Below are 15,700 nucleotides of genomic sequence, written 5' to 3'. Positions count from 1 at the left end.
ATGAAACTGCTCTGTTTTTCCCACTTGAAAATCTAACCTCTCACTCCATTATAGAGCACTTTCAAACCTGACATTCTGAGCTACCGGAGCTCACAATCACTTCCCATAATCATAAGGGAGCGAGACAATGAAAGCTCATGCAGCTGCATTCTAACAAGTTATTTGACTGCAGCGTCGTGGAAAATGTAGTCGGATAAAACAAAGTTTTGTGAAGTTCTCCTTACCTGAAAATGCGATCAGAGGGTTGTTCTCCCATCACAAGATCAAAACCGCGCTGGAAGATGGTGTAAGGCCAGGGACTAGCAGGGAAAAAAATAATAGATCAGAGGAACAGACAAAAAAGAGGAGAGAATAAAACTGTGTGTTAAAATCAAAGCAAGAGAAGTGTTCAATTTTTCAGTGTACCCATCCTCCTAATCTAAACCCCCTAAAATCACAAGAGGTGTTTTGATGTCTTAACTTGGAGTCGTTCCAGTCTCACAAAGCCACACAAATCACAGGCAGCATTACGATGTGTGCTGTGTAAACATGCTGATTGAAAAATGTGTTCTCCGGCAGCTGACATGCAATGTGACTTTGGCTTGTATCTATTTACCAGGGGAGGGGGGATAAGAGAGGATGACAGGACGCGACTGAACGGGAGAAGGAGGGAGAGACGGGAGGTGATGGAGGGAGCAGACGCTGAGAAGGAGGGGCAACGAGTGGGAGAGAGAGAGAGAGAGAGAGAGAGAGAGGGACAGAAAGAGAGAGCAACATCGAGCGGAGAAGACAGATGCCAAGAGGCAGAAGTGAGAGAGGGAGAATGATGGAGATTAATGGGGAGTGGCAGCCCGGGGACTAAACAGTCTGCAAAGTGAGAGCGGAAGGAGGGGAAGTGACAGCGGCCCGATGTCATTCTGAGCAAACTCCTACGCTACTGTAAGCAAAAAGAACATCGAGGAAGAGCGGAGCGGCTTCAGTGCCACAGGCTGTGGTCATTAAACATTTAAGTCACCCCAGGATGCCCACTCTGTTACACAGTGACAGGGACACAGGGAGAACACCAGGGAAATGGGATACAGAGGTGCACGGTTGGGTGGGCAGAAAGGGAAATTTCAGACGTCTAATAAAAGGTAGACAAGAAAAAAAACTAAATAAGCCCCACATTTTAAACGTGCACTGAGGCTGGCATGAGATTCAGTCCAAGTAAAGAGAGAACGGTACACTTTGTCTGCTGCAAGCTGGAGGTGATGCAGGTTAAAAAAAAACAAGATTTTAAGTGGTAGTAGAACCCAGTGCCAGTCCGCAACACAAGCATGTCAGAATGGGCTATTAATTTCTTCTTGACATTTGATAAAAGGTATCGTGTGGAGTTTTCAGCCACAAGGTTATGAACAAATGTTTTTACATTTGTGTCACAATACATATCTCTGTGGTTCAGTTGTTTAATAAGAATGTAAATGCACTGAACACTTAAATGGTTTGTTTCTTTAATTCCACATCTACCTGAGCAATGCAAACATCTGTCTAGTTTTTTTTTCAGTTTTTCTAATATATGATACAATGAGTGAATTGTGTTTCCATAAATGTTATAAATAATGTAATCTGAGTTACTTTGTGAAATAATGTATGTTATTTATTTAAATGACCCTAAGTGTGCTACTAAATAGTCCATTTAAATGTAACACACCAATCGATGCACCTCAGAAAGCTATTTTAAACTGATTAATTCAACTTGGATTTGAATGATATATCAATCTTTTCATTTTAAAAGGTAATCGTCTAATACATTAAACAGCTTTTACATTTAACCAATAGGTGCTAGTGGACATCTATATATTTCTGTCAATCATATGACACTCATCAATCAGCTCACTGCATTGATGATTTCATTTTGTGATTTATTTAAAGTAAAGATGACTTCCTTGAATTTAAACAGTGAACAACGGCCTCCTGCACCCACATTCCCTGTTGTATCGAACCAAACAACCAACTCACCTCCCCCTACCAAGGACAATTATCATCTCACTTCCCCAAGACACCACATTGTCATTATTTATCTGACCCCTCAATGTCACATAACTTTAAAACTTGTGGGTGTATTTGTGGGTGGTAATAGCTTCATCCACAAAAGACCTGTGGGGGCGTTTTTTGAAAGACTAACTAATTGAAGTCAGAACAAGAGTTCTGATGAGGCAGCTGGAGTTACTGTTGTTGTCTGCTGGCTCGGGACAATCAGAGCCTATATTATTCATGTGGCACACCACAGGCTCCCCAGAAATGTGTTAATTGAAAATGGGAAATGATAAACAAGCATCATAACATCATACATTTAATTTACACAACTTTTTGAATAAACATGTAGATGAAGTCAATTTTGGAAAAGTCAGTTAAATGTATACTTAAATCAAGAAAATTGAATACATGTATCACAAATCACATATGAATTCAGTATTGCTATACAGCAGTCCTGCTCTTGATTTGTAACATTGAATATGACGACCTAATACATTTAAAGGGATAGATACGAGTATTACATTATCTTCTGACATTTATCAGAGCACTGCATTAATACCAATGCATCAGGTATTTTGGAGTCAGAGAGGAAACTGTTCTGTAAGCTAACGCTGCCTTCTCTGACGTGGGATGGTGGCACCCCTACACATACACCCTGAGTGGTCATCCAGTGTTAGCCAAATGTCAAGGACTTTTTAAAACAAGCAGTGTGAACCCAATTAAGCATTTATACGACTTCCTGGGACGGAGTCTGAAACAGCATTTTTCAAAGCCAAAAGGTACCAAGTCATCACTTGGAATCATTATTGAAGAAGTGACCTTGTGTCCAAAAAGATGAGCTGACGGAAAATCACGACACCCTCCCCACAAATTCACTAATTCACCACTTGCCTAAAAGTGATTTATCGATGGCGCTAAAAGTCATACAAGTGTCTTTATAGTCCTGTTACTGGAAGTATTTTTGGTTTAGGGGCACCCATTGATTTTATAGATAAAGGTCAAATTACTCTTCATGGGAGGTACAGTACTTCTCGGCTTATTAAAACAGGCTGTGGCTCTGAGGGAGCTTTGTCAAGTCTGCAAAAATTTCCCCTGACGGGTAAATTGAGGCATGGTTATTTATTGCAACTAAATCCATACAATTATGCGGTTTCACAGCACTAACAAAGAAGTGCTTGAATTTAGAAGGGCACATCTTATTTCATATTTCTGATTTGGTGTTTGTGACGTTGAGATGCTAAAATTGTGCTTTTGAGTTCCACAGTTGCTAGAGATAAACCTGATGGATGTTTTCCTGAGCTAGTAACTGATAGTTGATACCAGGCAACAGCAGGCAGTAAGTACCGTGTTCTCTGTGTTCACTGTGGGGTAATTGCTGTATTTCTCTCTACAAGACTCTGTGGTGTTGACCTTATTATGTAAAGTTCCTGGAGATGATGTGTGTTATGTTCTGGCACTATAAAAATACAACTGCCACATCCTGAGGAAGAAAATCTGAACAACCTTCCCTGTGTGTATAAACCCAGTTGATCAATGGCATGACATGAGGAGGACCAGAGGAGGACCAGAGGAGGACCAGAGGACTGAATTTTACCAGGCATATGATGGAAATAAACAGTAGGATGGCCCACATGGACAATACTTGGACAGGTTTTTGGATTCCTATCTATTTGTATGTTATTGTAGGTTAGTCACTGTTACCAAGACAATATGTGTGAGAAAATATCACCAACACTGTACAACACTGTGCTCATTTAGGACAGCTTTTGTTTAGGTATGGCACATAACATGATCTCTGTATCCACTGTTTACTAATTAATCTATAAAAGCAATGTACATTTAAATCTGTTACACTTGTGGAAAAGGAAACATAAAATGCAATTCGCACTAGACAGGTGTGGGTTGTGTATTCCTATCTGACACTTGTTCTTCCCCATTTTTAATTAGAAAAAGTATTGCTCAACAATATCTAAAGTGTACTCTAAAATCCAACTTGTAATTCATTGTTTATCATTTTGTGTACTTCAGTTGTTCCTGCAGTTTTTGTGTCTGATTCAAAATACTAATTGGCAATAGCAGTATCTTTTTTTTTTTAAACTTCTGATTTGATGTGTAGGATGAATCCTTTGTTGTTCCACTGTTTCTCTTTGGTCATAATAATAACAATAATGAGCAATCACAAACCGTCAGGATTTAATGATCACAACTCACCCCTGATTGGGCCCCCACTCACTGCGGATGCAGAGGTGCTTGTGGACCGGGTCCTTCATATAACCGTCTAAGCAAAGGCATTCCCCTGCAAAAAAAAAGGCAGTGATTTAATCATGTGTTCATTACAGACGAGCCTTTTTTGAATTCATTGGAAAAATCCCTTTGCTCCTCTCCTTCTGTTTTACTCCATGATAGCTATTTCAGAGATGATCCTCTTGAGGCATTTAGGGTACTCTTAATAATCTCTTAGCTTTAATGATGTAGTCATAATCTTCCTTTTATTTATTTTGATTGGTTTTTTTTAGCTGTTCCAAACATATTTTTGTTCAGATTGTCCCTCCAAAAAAGCTCAAAGTTTTCCAGCAGGGTTCTTTGAGAACAATGCAGCTGCTCTAAAAATGACAACTGATAGCCAATGGCAACTAATGAAAGCGCTGGAGCTCCCCGCTGTCTGTCATGCCAGCGAATGGCTCTCCGACATGTTGATAAGGATGCCGGGTGTGAAACACTGGCTCAATGCAACACTGTTTTCACACTAAGACCTTGCTGTATGACTGTATTCATTTTTGGCTGGACTAACACCGCAGGACGTCAAACGAGGGACGTGATGAGATGAATTGAAAAGGCCGCTGGAGTTTATGCACGGTTTGAGAGGAGGTTGGCTTGGCGATGTAAGTCATGGACTTCCATCCTGTAGGCGTTTTTTTTCGAACCGTAACCATGTGGTTTTTCCCTGACCAGAACTGTATTACATCAATACAGTTGCTAACAATTTCACATGCTTCAGTGCACTCACAATGCACACAAAATATACTGAACAGAAAGTCTGTGGATAGAAACATTTTCATGTTAAGAGTTCAAACCAAACCAACATTTCTGACAGCCAAATTGTGAAAGCTCACTTAATGACCTGCCTCCTTTTCTACCTGTCACTTGGCAAACCCTTGATAAGCACATGCATGTTCAGGCTGAATTAGAATCAAAACAAATAGTAATTAATCAAAAGGTAAAGTTTTCCAACTCAGCCATATTACCAGGCAAGAAGATCCAGCATTTTCAGCTTTTTACTAGCTGTGTTGTTGTTGTTGTTGTTATTTGCTGTTACAAATGTGTAAATCATTTAGTTTAAATACATATTATGAGGTTATATTGTAATGAAGAAAAAATAACGCATTACACAAATCTGTGTTGTAGCATGTGGTTATTTTTGTCACACTGTTACAGTTCCTAAATCAGTTTCTGTTAATATAGTAATTCCTGATGTTTAGCTCCTGGAACTTAGTTGCTCAATGGAGAAGAGCGACAGACATCAAAAGTAAATACTGAAGTTAACTTTGAATCATCACTCTAAATGTCTACACTTAATGGACGCGGTCTCTATTAGTGTTTTTCACACTTATCTGACTGGTCCCAACGATTTAATAACATCCCCAGCCTAAATGAGAAGTGATTAGATCAGTGATTAGTCTAATGAATAGACGCTTGGCGCTGACATTATTTACTGAAGCAAGGCTTGTCTGGGATTGTGATTTCCTCGTGATTTCCTAAATTCCACTTAGTCTGCAGGCCTAAAGCAACATTTTGGGGTAACTGCTAATCACATGCAGCACTGCTCATCTGTACTACAGATAAAGGCACTGTGAGCATTTAAAAGGGTTTTTAAATCCCAGGTTCGGGACCCCATGAAGGACGGTTTGATATGCACACAGTGTCACCCGATATTTAAAGGACTCATCCACTGAGAGTTGTTTAATTAAAAAAATATGAGAATCTGTCGAACACCTCACCAGCAGGACGGGAACACTGTGCATGCTCTACGTCGGCATCGTCCTGATAAGTGAAGCCTGTTAACAAAGAACAGTGAAGCATCAGCTTTTTGTTCTGCTGTCAGCTCCCGGGAGAAATGTTGGCCTTGACTTTGCTCAGTATGATTGATGAGGCCTCACCTTTGGTTTGGAGGGTTACTCAGGGGTAACATGTACAACATGCTCACCTCATGCTCAATAGGAGGCGAGTGAAGAGCAGACACCCCTCAAACACCACTGCTATAGGAAAAGGTCAGCTGTCAGTACCTGCCAGGCCAAAGGAAGTCGTATGTACTGATTTCCCTGCTCATAGTTGTTGAATAAAAAGGAAATGACGCAAACATGTTGGGCTTTTAAGTGTGTCTATATTTGATAGCATACTTCTCTTGGAAAGAGTCTCTATGTGGTCTGAAGTTGAGACATGTCTTAGACCAGGTCCAGGAATGCTCAGGATGTAAACAGTCCACACAATTCTACCCAAGACAAAGAAACATCTCTAATAAATTATCCTGTGCAAAGATTGTACATCCACTTGTAGCAGCTCTGTAAGCATTCAATATCCAACCTGATTCTTGCCCATGCAGTGGTAGCTATGATGCTGCCTTGATTTTTTTTTATATTGAACTGAAGGAAATTTATAGAAAATGATTAACTTTTTCTAATAAAGATGGAGTCACAGTACTAGCTGTGATTTACTCTCTGATCCCAGAGCCAGAAACATTGAGAACCCCTGACCTTAACCAAGGTCCAAGGTTATTATGATTATTGTTATCGTTATTATATGGACGAAAAAACACTGGAGTTGATCTACAAACTCCTTTTTGACTGCACAGGACATACTGTATCTTACAATTATTTCATAATCAAAAGTTTAGGGATTTTCTTATTAAAGAGGCTGGGTTGAAAGAGCTCATTATATCACAGTTGCTTGGCTACATTATGCAAGTACATGTTCTGCTCTTCCAACCTTAAGTAATTATTATTGAATTATTTTTTTTTTTCTCCAGAAACTTCACCTGAATGAAAAAATAAATAAAAGTAATCCTCATAAACTCTTTACTATAGCATGGTTTTGGCAGCACTCGCAGCATGCAGACTTTGCAGCTGTAAACATAATTGCTACTTTGCACAACTAAAGAGCTGAAATGTTTGACACCACAAAGCCAAATTTACATGTTGAATTACAGTCTGACATGTTAAAAAAGGAAAATGAATAAACAATGGTGGAGCAGCGAGCATATACTTTGTGCCGCTGCTGAACAAAGCTCTAATAGCCGTTTCATTGCACTCTCAGGTCACAGCACTCAGCTCCAACTTGTTCTACACTTGCAAGATGTTACATTCCCTAATTGCTTAATACACAGGCACTGAGCCACACTCTAAGCTTCACACTTTCTTTTCACTTTTCACTTTTCCCCCTGCTATTTTTCACCTTTTATAAAACGTAGAATTTTACATTGGTCGACCAGGCAACGAGCAAAATATAGAAATTGTCCTTAGATAGCCTGGAACTCTTGATCTGCCATGTGGGCAGCGACCACTGCAATGGAACGGAGTTCTTCTTCATGCACTGTTGTGTCACTTGCACACAAACTCATACAACTCGTCAAGCAGATATGCACACATTGATCTATTATGCAGCCACGTTAATCAAGCCAGTGTGTTATGATGTTGGAGCATTCGTCTCCAGAGGCACAACCCCGTCCCTTTGTATTTCATGAAAGCCCCCCCCCCCCCACACACACACCCCCCACCCCACACACACACCCCTGCAGCCGACACACGGAGAGAAAGAAGGTGATGAGAGGAGCCCGTAAACATCACCGCCCAGGTTCAGCGCTGTGCAGGAAGGGAAGCACCGCGCGTTAAAGCATTCCGCCGCCTCTTTTAATGTCTTGCAGGAGCAGCACAGATACTGTCGCAGCCCATCTCAGTTTTCATCAGTATCCTATCCAGCAGAAAAGGGGATTGGATTTAAGCTATCTATAGCACCTCTGCAGCAATCTCCCTGCAGCCCACACACACTTTCACTCACACTCATGTGAGCACCGTCCCACTGACAATCCCACACATAATCACACGTATGCACAACGGTTTCATTACGGAGGAATTGTATGAAAAATACAATGGAATTGCCGAAGCCCCGCTGCTGGTGCATATATCATTTTGAGGAGTGGAGGTTCAAGTGTGTGGGTGAGTCTCAGAAAAGATTCTAAGAAGAGCCGTCGTGAGACACACCGGCCCAGGTTTTGATTCATTTAAAGGTTTGAGAACTTAACTTTGTACTGCCCAAGGGAGAGTGAGGCTGCTGAATAATGGATGCCAAACAAGGAAGACACTTCCATCGCTTTTAAACGGGAGATCGCTCCCTGCACTCGTAATCTCATTGATGTACCGGCGGAGGCTTGCCAGTAAACCAGGTAAATTTGAAATGTTCCATTTAGTCATATTTTTTTCCCTCGTCCCCATTAGCAACGGAAACAAATATGAAAACACTTTTTGAGGCATGAACTGTTGAACAAACAGCTTCTGTGTGTGTGTGGTAATGCTGCCCCTCCCACATGTCGCCACTTGATACACACTTCACAGCCGGAGTAGATGTTTGATGTCACATCACGAAAAAACATCCAGGAATCTTTAGGAATCAAAGTCTGAAGATGTGATTAATGACTTCAGATCTTGTTTCAGTTTGACACTTTTTCTTCAGTAACACAAATCCTCCAGGTGACTGTTGACTGCAAAGCACATGGCTTTCCATGTTACAGAATTACTGAAATGTAAATAAATAGGGGACATGCTCAAACTAATAGGTCGATTTATTTAAGTTAAATATTCAAACCTTCAGTGAAGTTCATCCTCAGTAACTTCTCTTTATTTCTCACCAGCTGACTGTTGCTTGAGTCATAATTTAGTCCTCATTTACATGATAACCTCATATAGAAGCTGGAGTTTAGCGCAGTTTGACCAATCAGCAACCAGTTTGTGAAAGGCCGTAAGGAGGCCTCGAGTTTCGGATATTGGCCGGCGCCATCTTGCTAGTTCGGAGCGTTTTGGAGCTGGTTAGTGACCATATTTGGACGACCTGGGGAGGAGCGAGCGGTGGATTTGATCTGATCGGAAACCCGATGATACTACATCCCACCCACCGATAGCCGTAACCTGACTGCACCACATGACTGTCAATCAAACAGACCCCCAAAACACAGCATTTTGAAGCTTATTTTCAAATTAATGCCAGGATTATTTTTTAGAAGGACCGCCAGAAAACTAATACGAAGGAGTGACTTTAGCTAACAACACTGAGATAACTCATGGAGAATTTTTTTTTTGACTTGGGAGTCTATTGAGCCGGATCCTTTTTGGAGGTATTGCAGCTGAAGGCACTTCAGCATCAGCCTCATTTTTCAGACCCCGAAGCTACGAACACTTTCATACACAGTTTATAAGTTTGACTGTAGACAGCTCAGAAAATATTTCCTTTTTTTGAAGAATAGTGTCAAATACAAATTGTATTTTAGTATTTAATTTATTTAAGTAAATGGTTAGAACAGTGGCTATTTTGTTTATTTAACATAAATGTACGCAGGAGTATAATGAGCAGCAGAAAACATCAACACACCAATGATGCAGCTAACTTCCTGTATGAGTCCAGATCCAGATCTTTTTCTGTGATTGAAGCTTTCCATTACACCCCAAGTCTCCATGCCAGTGTTACATTATCTGTTGAGACGAAACTAACAAGAGACACGTTGTGTGTGCTGCGTTAAAGCCGAGACTGATTATCATTTGAATTGCTCTGACTTACTTTAAAAAGTCGTATCTACTGTAAGTTTGTTGTTGCGTGGCCTTTGTTATGTACATTTTCAGTTTTAGTTTTTATCTCTAATGCAGCGCTATTTTTGTACGTGAGAAGATCGTTTTTATGCCAAGGCAGAAGTCTATTGTCAACACATTCACGGGGACAGAGGACGCGTCATATTTAGCACCTTGCTTTGAAAATGATAAAAAAAAATAATGTTAAGAACTCACCATCATTTAAATGATCTTGTTATCTTCTGAATACATAGGAAAAGTAGAGTTATCACTAACAAAATAATAAAATATTTGTTTTGAATAATCCCACCGCAGTGGCTCCTATTAATAATATATGTTTACAAGTATTCAGGGCATCTATGCAGTGAGATTTACTTGAAGAAATAAGGACTTTTTGTTTTTAGACTAAATTGTTTCTAACTTGTTAGAACAACAAGACAAGTTATATCATTCTGTTTTACAGGCTCCCACTTTCTTCTGAGGGAATTTGGGGGCTGGAAAGATCAAAATGTATATACAGGCAGAGAGAGTGATAAAGAGCTTGTTAAACAACAGAATGTTCTACTATTCTGTTTTATCAGCACAATGTTCTCATCATTTGGAATTTGAATGTGGTCTGAAGCTTGAATAAAACATTGTGTACATCGGCACATCGGTCTCATTGCAAGACTGAGGGACGAAATAGCGAAGGACGTCCACCATTAGACTGTACTTGAATTAAAACTATGGTCATATTCATCTGGCTTTATTAGTGGCATAAATGAAAGATAGCTTGTTAAACATCTGTATATGCCATGCATATATAGATAGAGGTCAGGTGACATGAAACAGGGTTAAGCTGGTGTTTATATCTCACTATTCATCTCCAGTTTTCAGAGTTTTGTCACAAAGATTCTTTTGATGTCCCATCAATCAGAACGTATTGACCTGCTTCTCTTCCTCTGCAGGGCTCTAGTTAGTAGTCTACGTTGTTTCAGGCTTACGTGGATCACCCAAACCTCTTACTCACTTACACATGTGTAGTGTATTTGTTACAGTGGGCTAGAGAGTGAAATGCAAAGCTCTGGAGAAAAAGCTTTAAAGGACACAAACAAATAAATAAAACATGTCCACTACAAATAGTTCAGACTACAGTGGGATGTTTCTAGGGGGCACTAAACAGTGATGGACATGGCTAGCTTGTGCTACATGAAGCTTCTTCAGGCGTTGTTTTCTGTATTTGGAGTTCATCTTTTTTCTTTTTCTTTTAAATACTGCATACACTTGTTGTAATTTATTTCTTCTTCTTTTTTGTTGTTGTTGCATGTTTGCCTTTAATCCGAGAGCAGTGTACACTGACAGGAGATATGGGAGAATGGCGTACGTAAAGGTCCAAGCAGCTGGTAATCGAAGTGCAGACTCACTGCTGACATAAATTGTGCCATGTGGTATGCCATATATTATTTTGTTCCTAATTAGCTTGTCTTTTGACCATTAGCATGTTCTTTGATAATTTGCAGTTGAGTTAAACTCAACTGCAAATAACACCTGATAATTGGTAGCATGCATATAACACCCCAGCACCAGACATAATCAACTATATACAGTGGAAAAGACGAGTGAAATACATTTTAGCACAGAAGAGAAAATGTAAAGTTACACCCCAAAAAACTCAAATGATGAAGTTGCACAAAACTGTTATTTAATTGAAATTGCAATGTACAACCTTAAGTAACTTAAGATGTATTAAATAATGATGATATATTACTATAAGTATTATTATTATTATTATTAAAGTAGTAGTGGTATTATAGCATTACTTGTTTCTGGACTGTATTCTAACATCCTGAAGACAAACTTGTCACACAGTGTACAGAGTAGATTTAAATCACATCCCACGCAGTGCCACACTGTCACAATTAATTAATTAGACAAAAAGGCAACAAGGAGTGGCTCGAACCGATTTACCATCACATTCATCATGTCTAGTCGGCCGTCCCCTCAGCAGAACGAGCCTCCTCATCACAGCTGATTAACAGCTTGTCCAGGAGGAGCTGCCCGCGGTGAGCGTGGACGAATGTAGAAAATACAGTTAAGGGAGCGGAGCGTAGGTTATTTTAAGATTTATCATATTATAGTTCTAAAAGTTAAATGCATGTCGAGAAATGTTCTAGTGAATCACAGCAGAATAAAATTAATAATAAACAATGATAGGGCACCAAGGAACAACTCTGATGCTGATTCCTCATATAATACTACTACCTTAACTGTGGTTGTGCTGTAATTACCCCGTTAAGTTATTGAATTTATATTTAGCCCCAGCAGCTGTGTACAGCACTAGTGTAGTGACCTGCCAGACCAGATGTCCTCCTTATATTTTACATAATATACATATCAATCTAACATGCAAATATTTCCTGATAGCATATAATGGTCGCTACATATTATCTAAGGCTGCTTGATAGTTAGTTGGACATACATTTTTTTTTTTTTCTGTGATTGGTAATTTATTTTTGATATTTATTTTTTAACTAAAAGTTAAAGCTGTTTCTTAGACCACATTATTGTTTTTTGCTGTGAAATCTGCTGCACTTCACAGACCCTGAGTTGTGGAGTAAACAATGTGACGGTTGGGTTTCAAATCTGACTGAATCTATTCAGGCAAAACAATTCCACCAGGTGGCTAAATGATAGAGCTCAGACAAGCAGCTTCCCATTTTGTCAGATTACGTCAAAACGTTTGCAAAATCTTTGCCCTGGAATATTTTCAGCCTCCACTAGCTTGAAACTAATCTTAATGAGAAGCAGTGTGTGAGATGTATCTGAGTTTATACACAATATTGTTTGTATTATACATATTTGTATTGCAAATTTCACTCTATGCACTTGCTACAAATTGTCATGTGCAGACTTCCTGCTGTTACCCGAGCACAGATGAAGTTGACAACAGAGTCATGCAAACTAATTGATCATCTCTGCAGCTCCCCTGAAGAAAATCAGCTTGAACGCTCTGGACACTCTATTTTCCATTTCAGGCTCTGCAGCCTCATTGAGTACAGTCATGGTCAGACCTCTACACAATTACAATTACTGCTGGCAAACTATTGTGACTGCAGGTCAGTCAAACACAAGGAGCCCACAGTGACTGATGAACACTGCAAGTTCAGTCTTTTTCAGTAAAATCTGATTGTTCATAGATGGGCCAGTTTAAACACAGATTAAATAATATGTCTGCTATTATGTAAAAGCAGATACTGAATATTGTATAATTACTGTAAAGATATAACATTAAAGTCCTATAATACTGTAACATCACGGTATTCTCAGTGGAAGTCATGACAGAAACGAGTCAAACCAGTGAGCTGAGACTTGTTTTTCAGTGATAAATAACAAGGTTTCCATGGTAACGCTCTTGGTGAAGTAGAAAATGAATACGCATGTCGTGTTCTCGGCCCACCTGTCTCAGGGTCACACTGGTGCTCGCAGGGGTCCAGGAGGCGTCGTCCACACAGCTCGCTGACCCACGGCCCGCTGGCATTCTGCTGGTAGTACAACAAGATCTGGGCCGGGTTGAGCCAGTCTGAGGCGTCCAACTGGCTCCCCTGAAGCAAAATGAACCTTGACCCTGAGGGGGACAGAGGGAGGGAAAGACAGGGTAGGAGGAAAGAGGAGAGAAGTGAGGGATGGATAGAGGGTTGAAGAGACATGGAGGGGAAATAAAAAAAAAGATGGCAGAGATGGTGGAGAGAGGGGGGCAAGCAGGAAAAAAGAAAGCTTGCATTAAAAATATGTGAAACCAAATGACTGCAGCACACAATCTTATTCTGGAAATTGCTTTTACCATTTATTTTATTTTTATTTTGTACCATTATCAAAAGAAACAAGAACACAATACATGTTGCAACTCAAATATGTTCAGCCAAATTCAAGCAAGCGGGCAACAAATTGAGCTGCTCTAAATTGAAATGGGCAGTAAGAAAAGAAAAAGGTAAAATAAAAATAGGTTGATTAAAAAAAAAAAAAATGATGCCCCTTCAGGGTGTACTCAACTTCAAGATTAAATTGACCCTTAAAAGAAGCTAAAATTTGAAATAAAAAAACAAACCTTGAGCAACCTCCACATTCACTACTGTTATTTGTAATAGAATAATTACTATAATGTAGTACCATTAGAGTAGAAACAGCCAAAATGATAAATCAAAACTAAAAATGAAAGAGTGCAAATTGTAACAAATAAGTAAATAAAGAAATACTACAACTAACATTTATGTTGGTTGTTATTATTATCAGTGACGACAGGGATCCAGCTGAGACAGCCGCTTTGTTGCCCTGCAGCCAAACAGATGCACCATGAGTGAAAGAAAAAACCAAAACACTGAGGTGTTTGGATAAATATGTGTCAGAATAGAAGGGTAAAGATTCAGACAATGTCATATTGTCAGCTAGAATTGTTTTGTTCTCTATTCTAGAATGTTTCTAGATAACGTTATTCCACCTTCAAGTTCATTATTCCGGGAACAACAACAACAAAAAAAATCACTTCTTGGCAAAACCATTCAGAGAACATTGAATCATTTTAAGATTATTTGTCAGTGCAGTTTGGACTGATGAGTTTGGTTGCAGGTTCACCGAGTAACCGTATCCTCTCTGTCCCTCCCGGGGTGCAGTGAGAGATACTGTTTCATGTTCCGTATAGCTTGCTTAATAACTTCACATACAGCCCGCATTTAATTCAGTTATTAGGATGGCGGTGCACACACAGCAAACTGGATTAACGTGTAACTGTACCAGCACATTAACTTGGTTAAAGAGCTGTCTGTTGATTCCCTGCACTAACACTAAAAGTGTTTACTACACTGCAACATTGTCACTACATACTTTTGCACAATTATGAATCGTGCAAATATCAAATAACAATAAATCCTTCCATGTTTCCAGCTCTTTCCTCCTAAACTCTGCTGAAATATGCTCAAACACTGAACTCCTACACCTTCATCTCCTCGTGTCTTATTAGTGGTGCTTGTACCATAAATAAAGCAACAGGAATGGATCTGTATTGAAATTCAACATAAGATCAACACTTTGTGAGTGCCAATGAATCTGTTTTAAAGTTGGAGCATCTGAGCAGTAGAAGGAAACTGTTGATCACCAGGGTAACATTCTGCAGCTGTAATGGAGGATAATGAGGCAGGGACTGCATGTGTTAGGGTTTCGGTGAAATTTCAAAGCTCTCTACTTATGCTGTAATTGCCTTTTTTGTCAAAAGGTGCAGCACAAAACTTTCCTTTTAAAAGGTGAAATCAATTAGTTACATTAAATACACTTAAGTCCTGAGGTCTCGCAGGGTTTTACAGCTCAAATGTTGTTAACTAAAGTGGAAGCAGTCGAAACCAAGTTGATCTGAGAAATGTTTCCCACAAAGTTTGGGACTGCCAGGAAAATGTAAGTTAGAACAATATAACGGCCAGAGAAAGAAAGGAAAACATCAGAGGTATCAGTCAGTCATCAGGCGGTCGGGGCATCTGGACACCTGACACAGCAGGTTCCACTAAAACACCCGATACAGCAGGTGCCACCATAACACCTGATACAAATAGTTATCTGCCGTGTGATCTCTGTAAATTAGCAGCAACACTCATTGACCAAAGCCCTGTCCATTTGCAAACATGGGATGCGGTGGGCATTTGCTAACCCAAGCATATTTAATGAGTTGTTGGCAGGCTCTGTGTGCCCTAGTTAGTCCCATCCCCATTGATGATTCCTTTAGAACTACAGAGCACACTGCAAATGGCTGGATACATATTGTTTGCTTAATTGCGGAGACTCATAAAATTGCATGAAAAAACGTCCACACTAAGGACACCTGCGACGTTTCAAAATTTGATCATACCTATGTT

General features: G+C 39.7%; 1 protein-coding gene across 5 annotated transcripts in view; it reads right to left on the bottom strand.

Moving 5' to 3' along the window:
• Positions 1 to 15,700, bottom strand: part of astn1 (astrotactin 1) — a 397,274-nt gene that overhangs the window by 263,862 nt on the left and 117,712 nt on the right. For all 5 annotated transcript variants that reach the window (XM_069164339.1, XM_069164341.1, XM_069164342.1 and 2 more), the window contains 3 exons: positions 13,261 to 13,428; positions 4,207 to 4,291; positions 225 to 299 (listed from right to left, as the gene is read on the bottom strand). In XM_069164339.1, the coding sequence (XP_069020440.1) occupies positions 225 to 299; positions 4,207 to 4,291; positions 13,261 to 13,428 (328 nt within the window). The remainder of the gene's footprint in view (positions 1 to 224; positions 300 to 4,206; positions 4,292 to 13,260; positions 13,429 to 15,700) is intronic.

This window comes from Embiotoca jacksoni, unplaced genomic scaffold, assembly GCF_022577435.1.
Source record: "Embiotoca jacksoni isolate LCO1_2020_lvr unplaced genomic scaffold, fEmbJac1.0.p SCAF_31, whole genome shotgun sequence".
Lineage (NCBI taxonomy): Eukaryota > Metazoa > Chordata > Actinopteri > Embiotocidae > Embiotoca > Embiotoca jacksoni.
The sequence above is the reverse complement of the archived record's forward strand: the minus strand, read 5'-3'. Positions and strand labels throughout refer to the sequence as shown.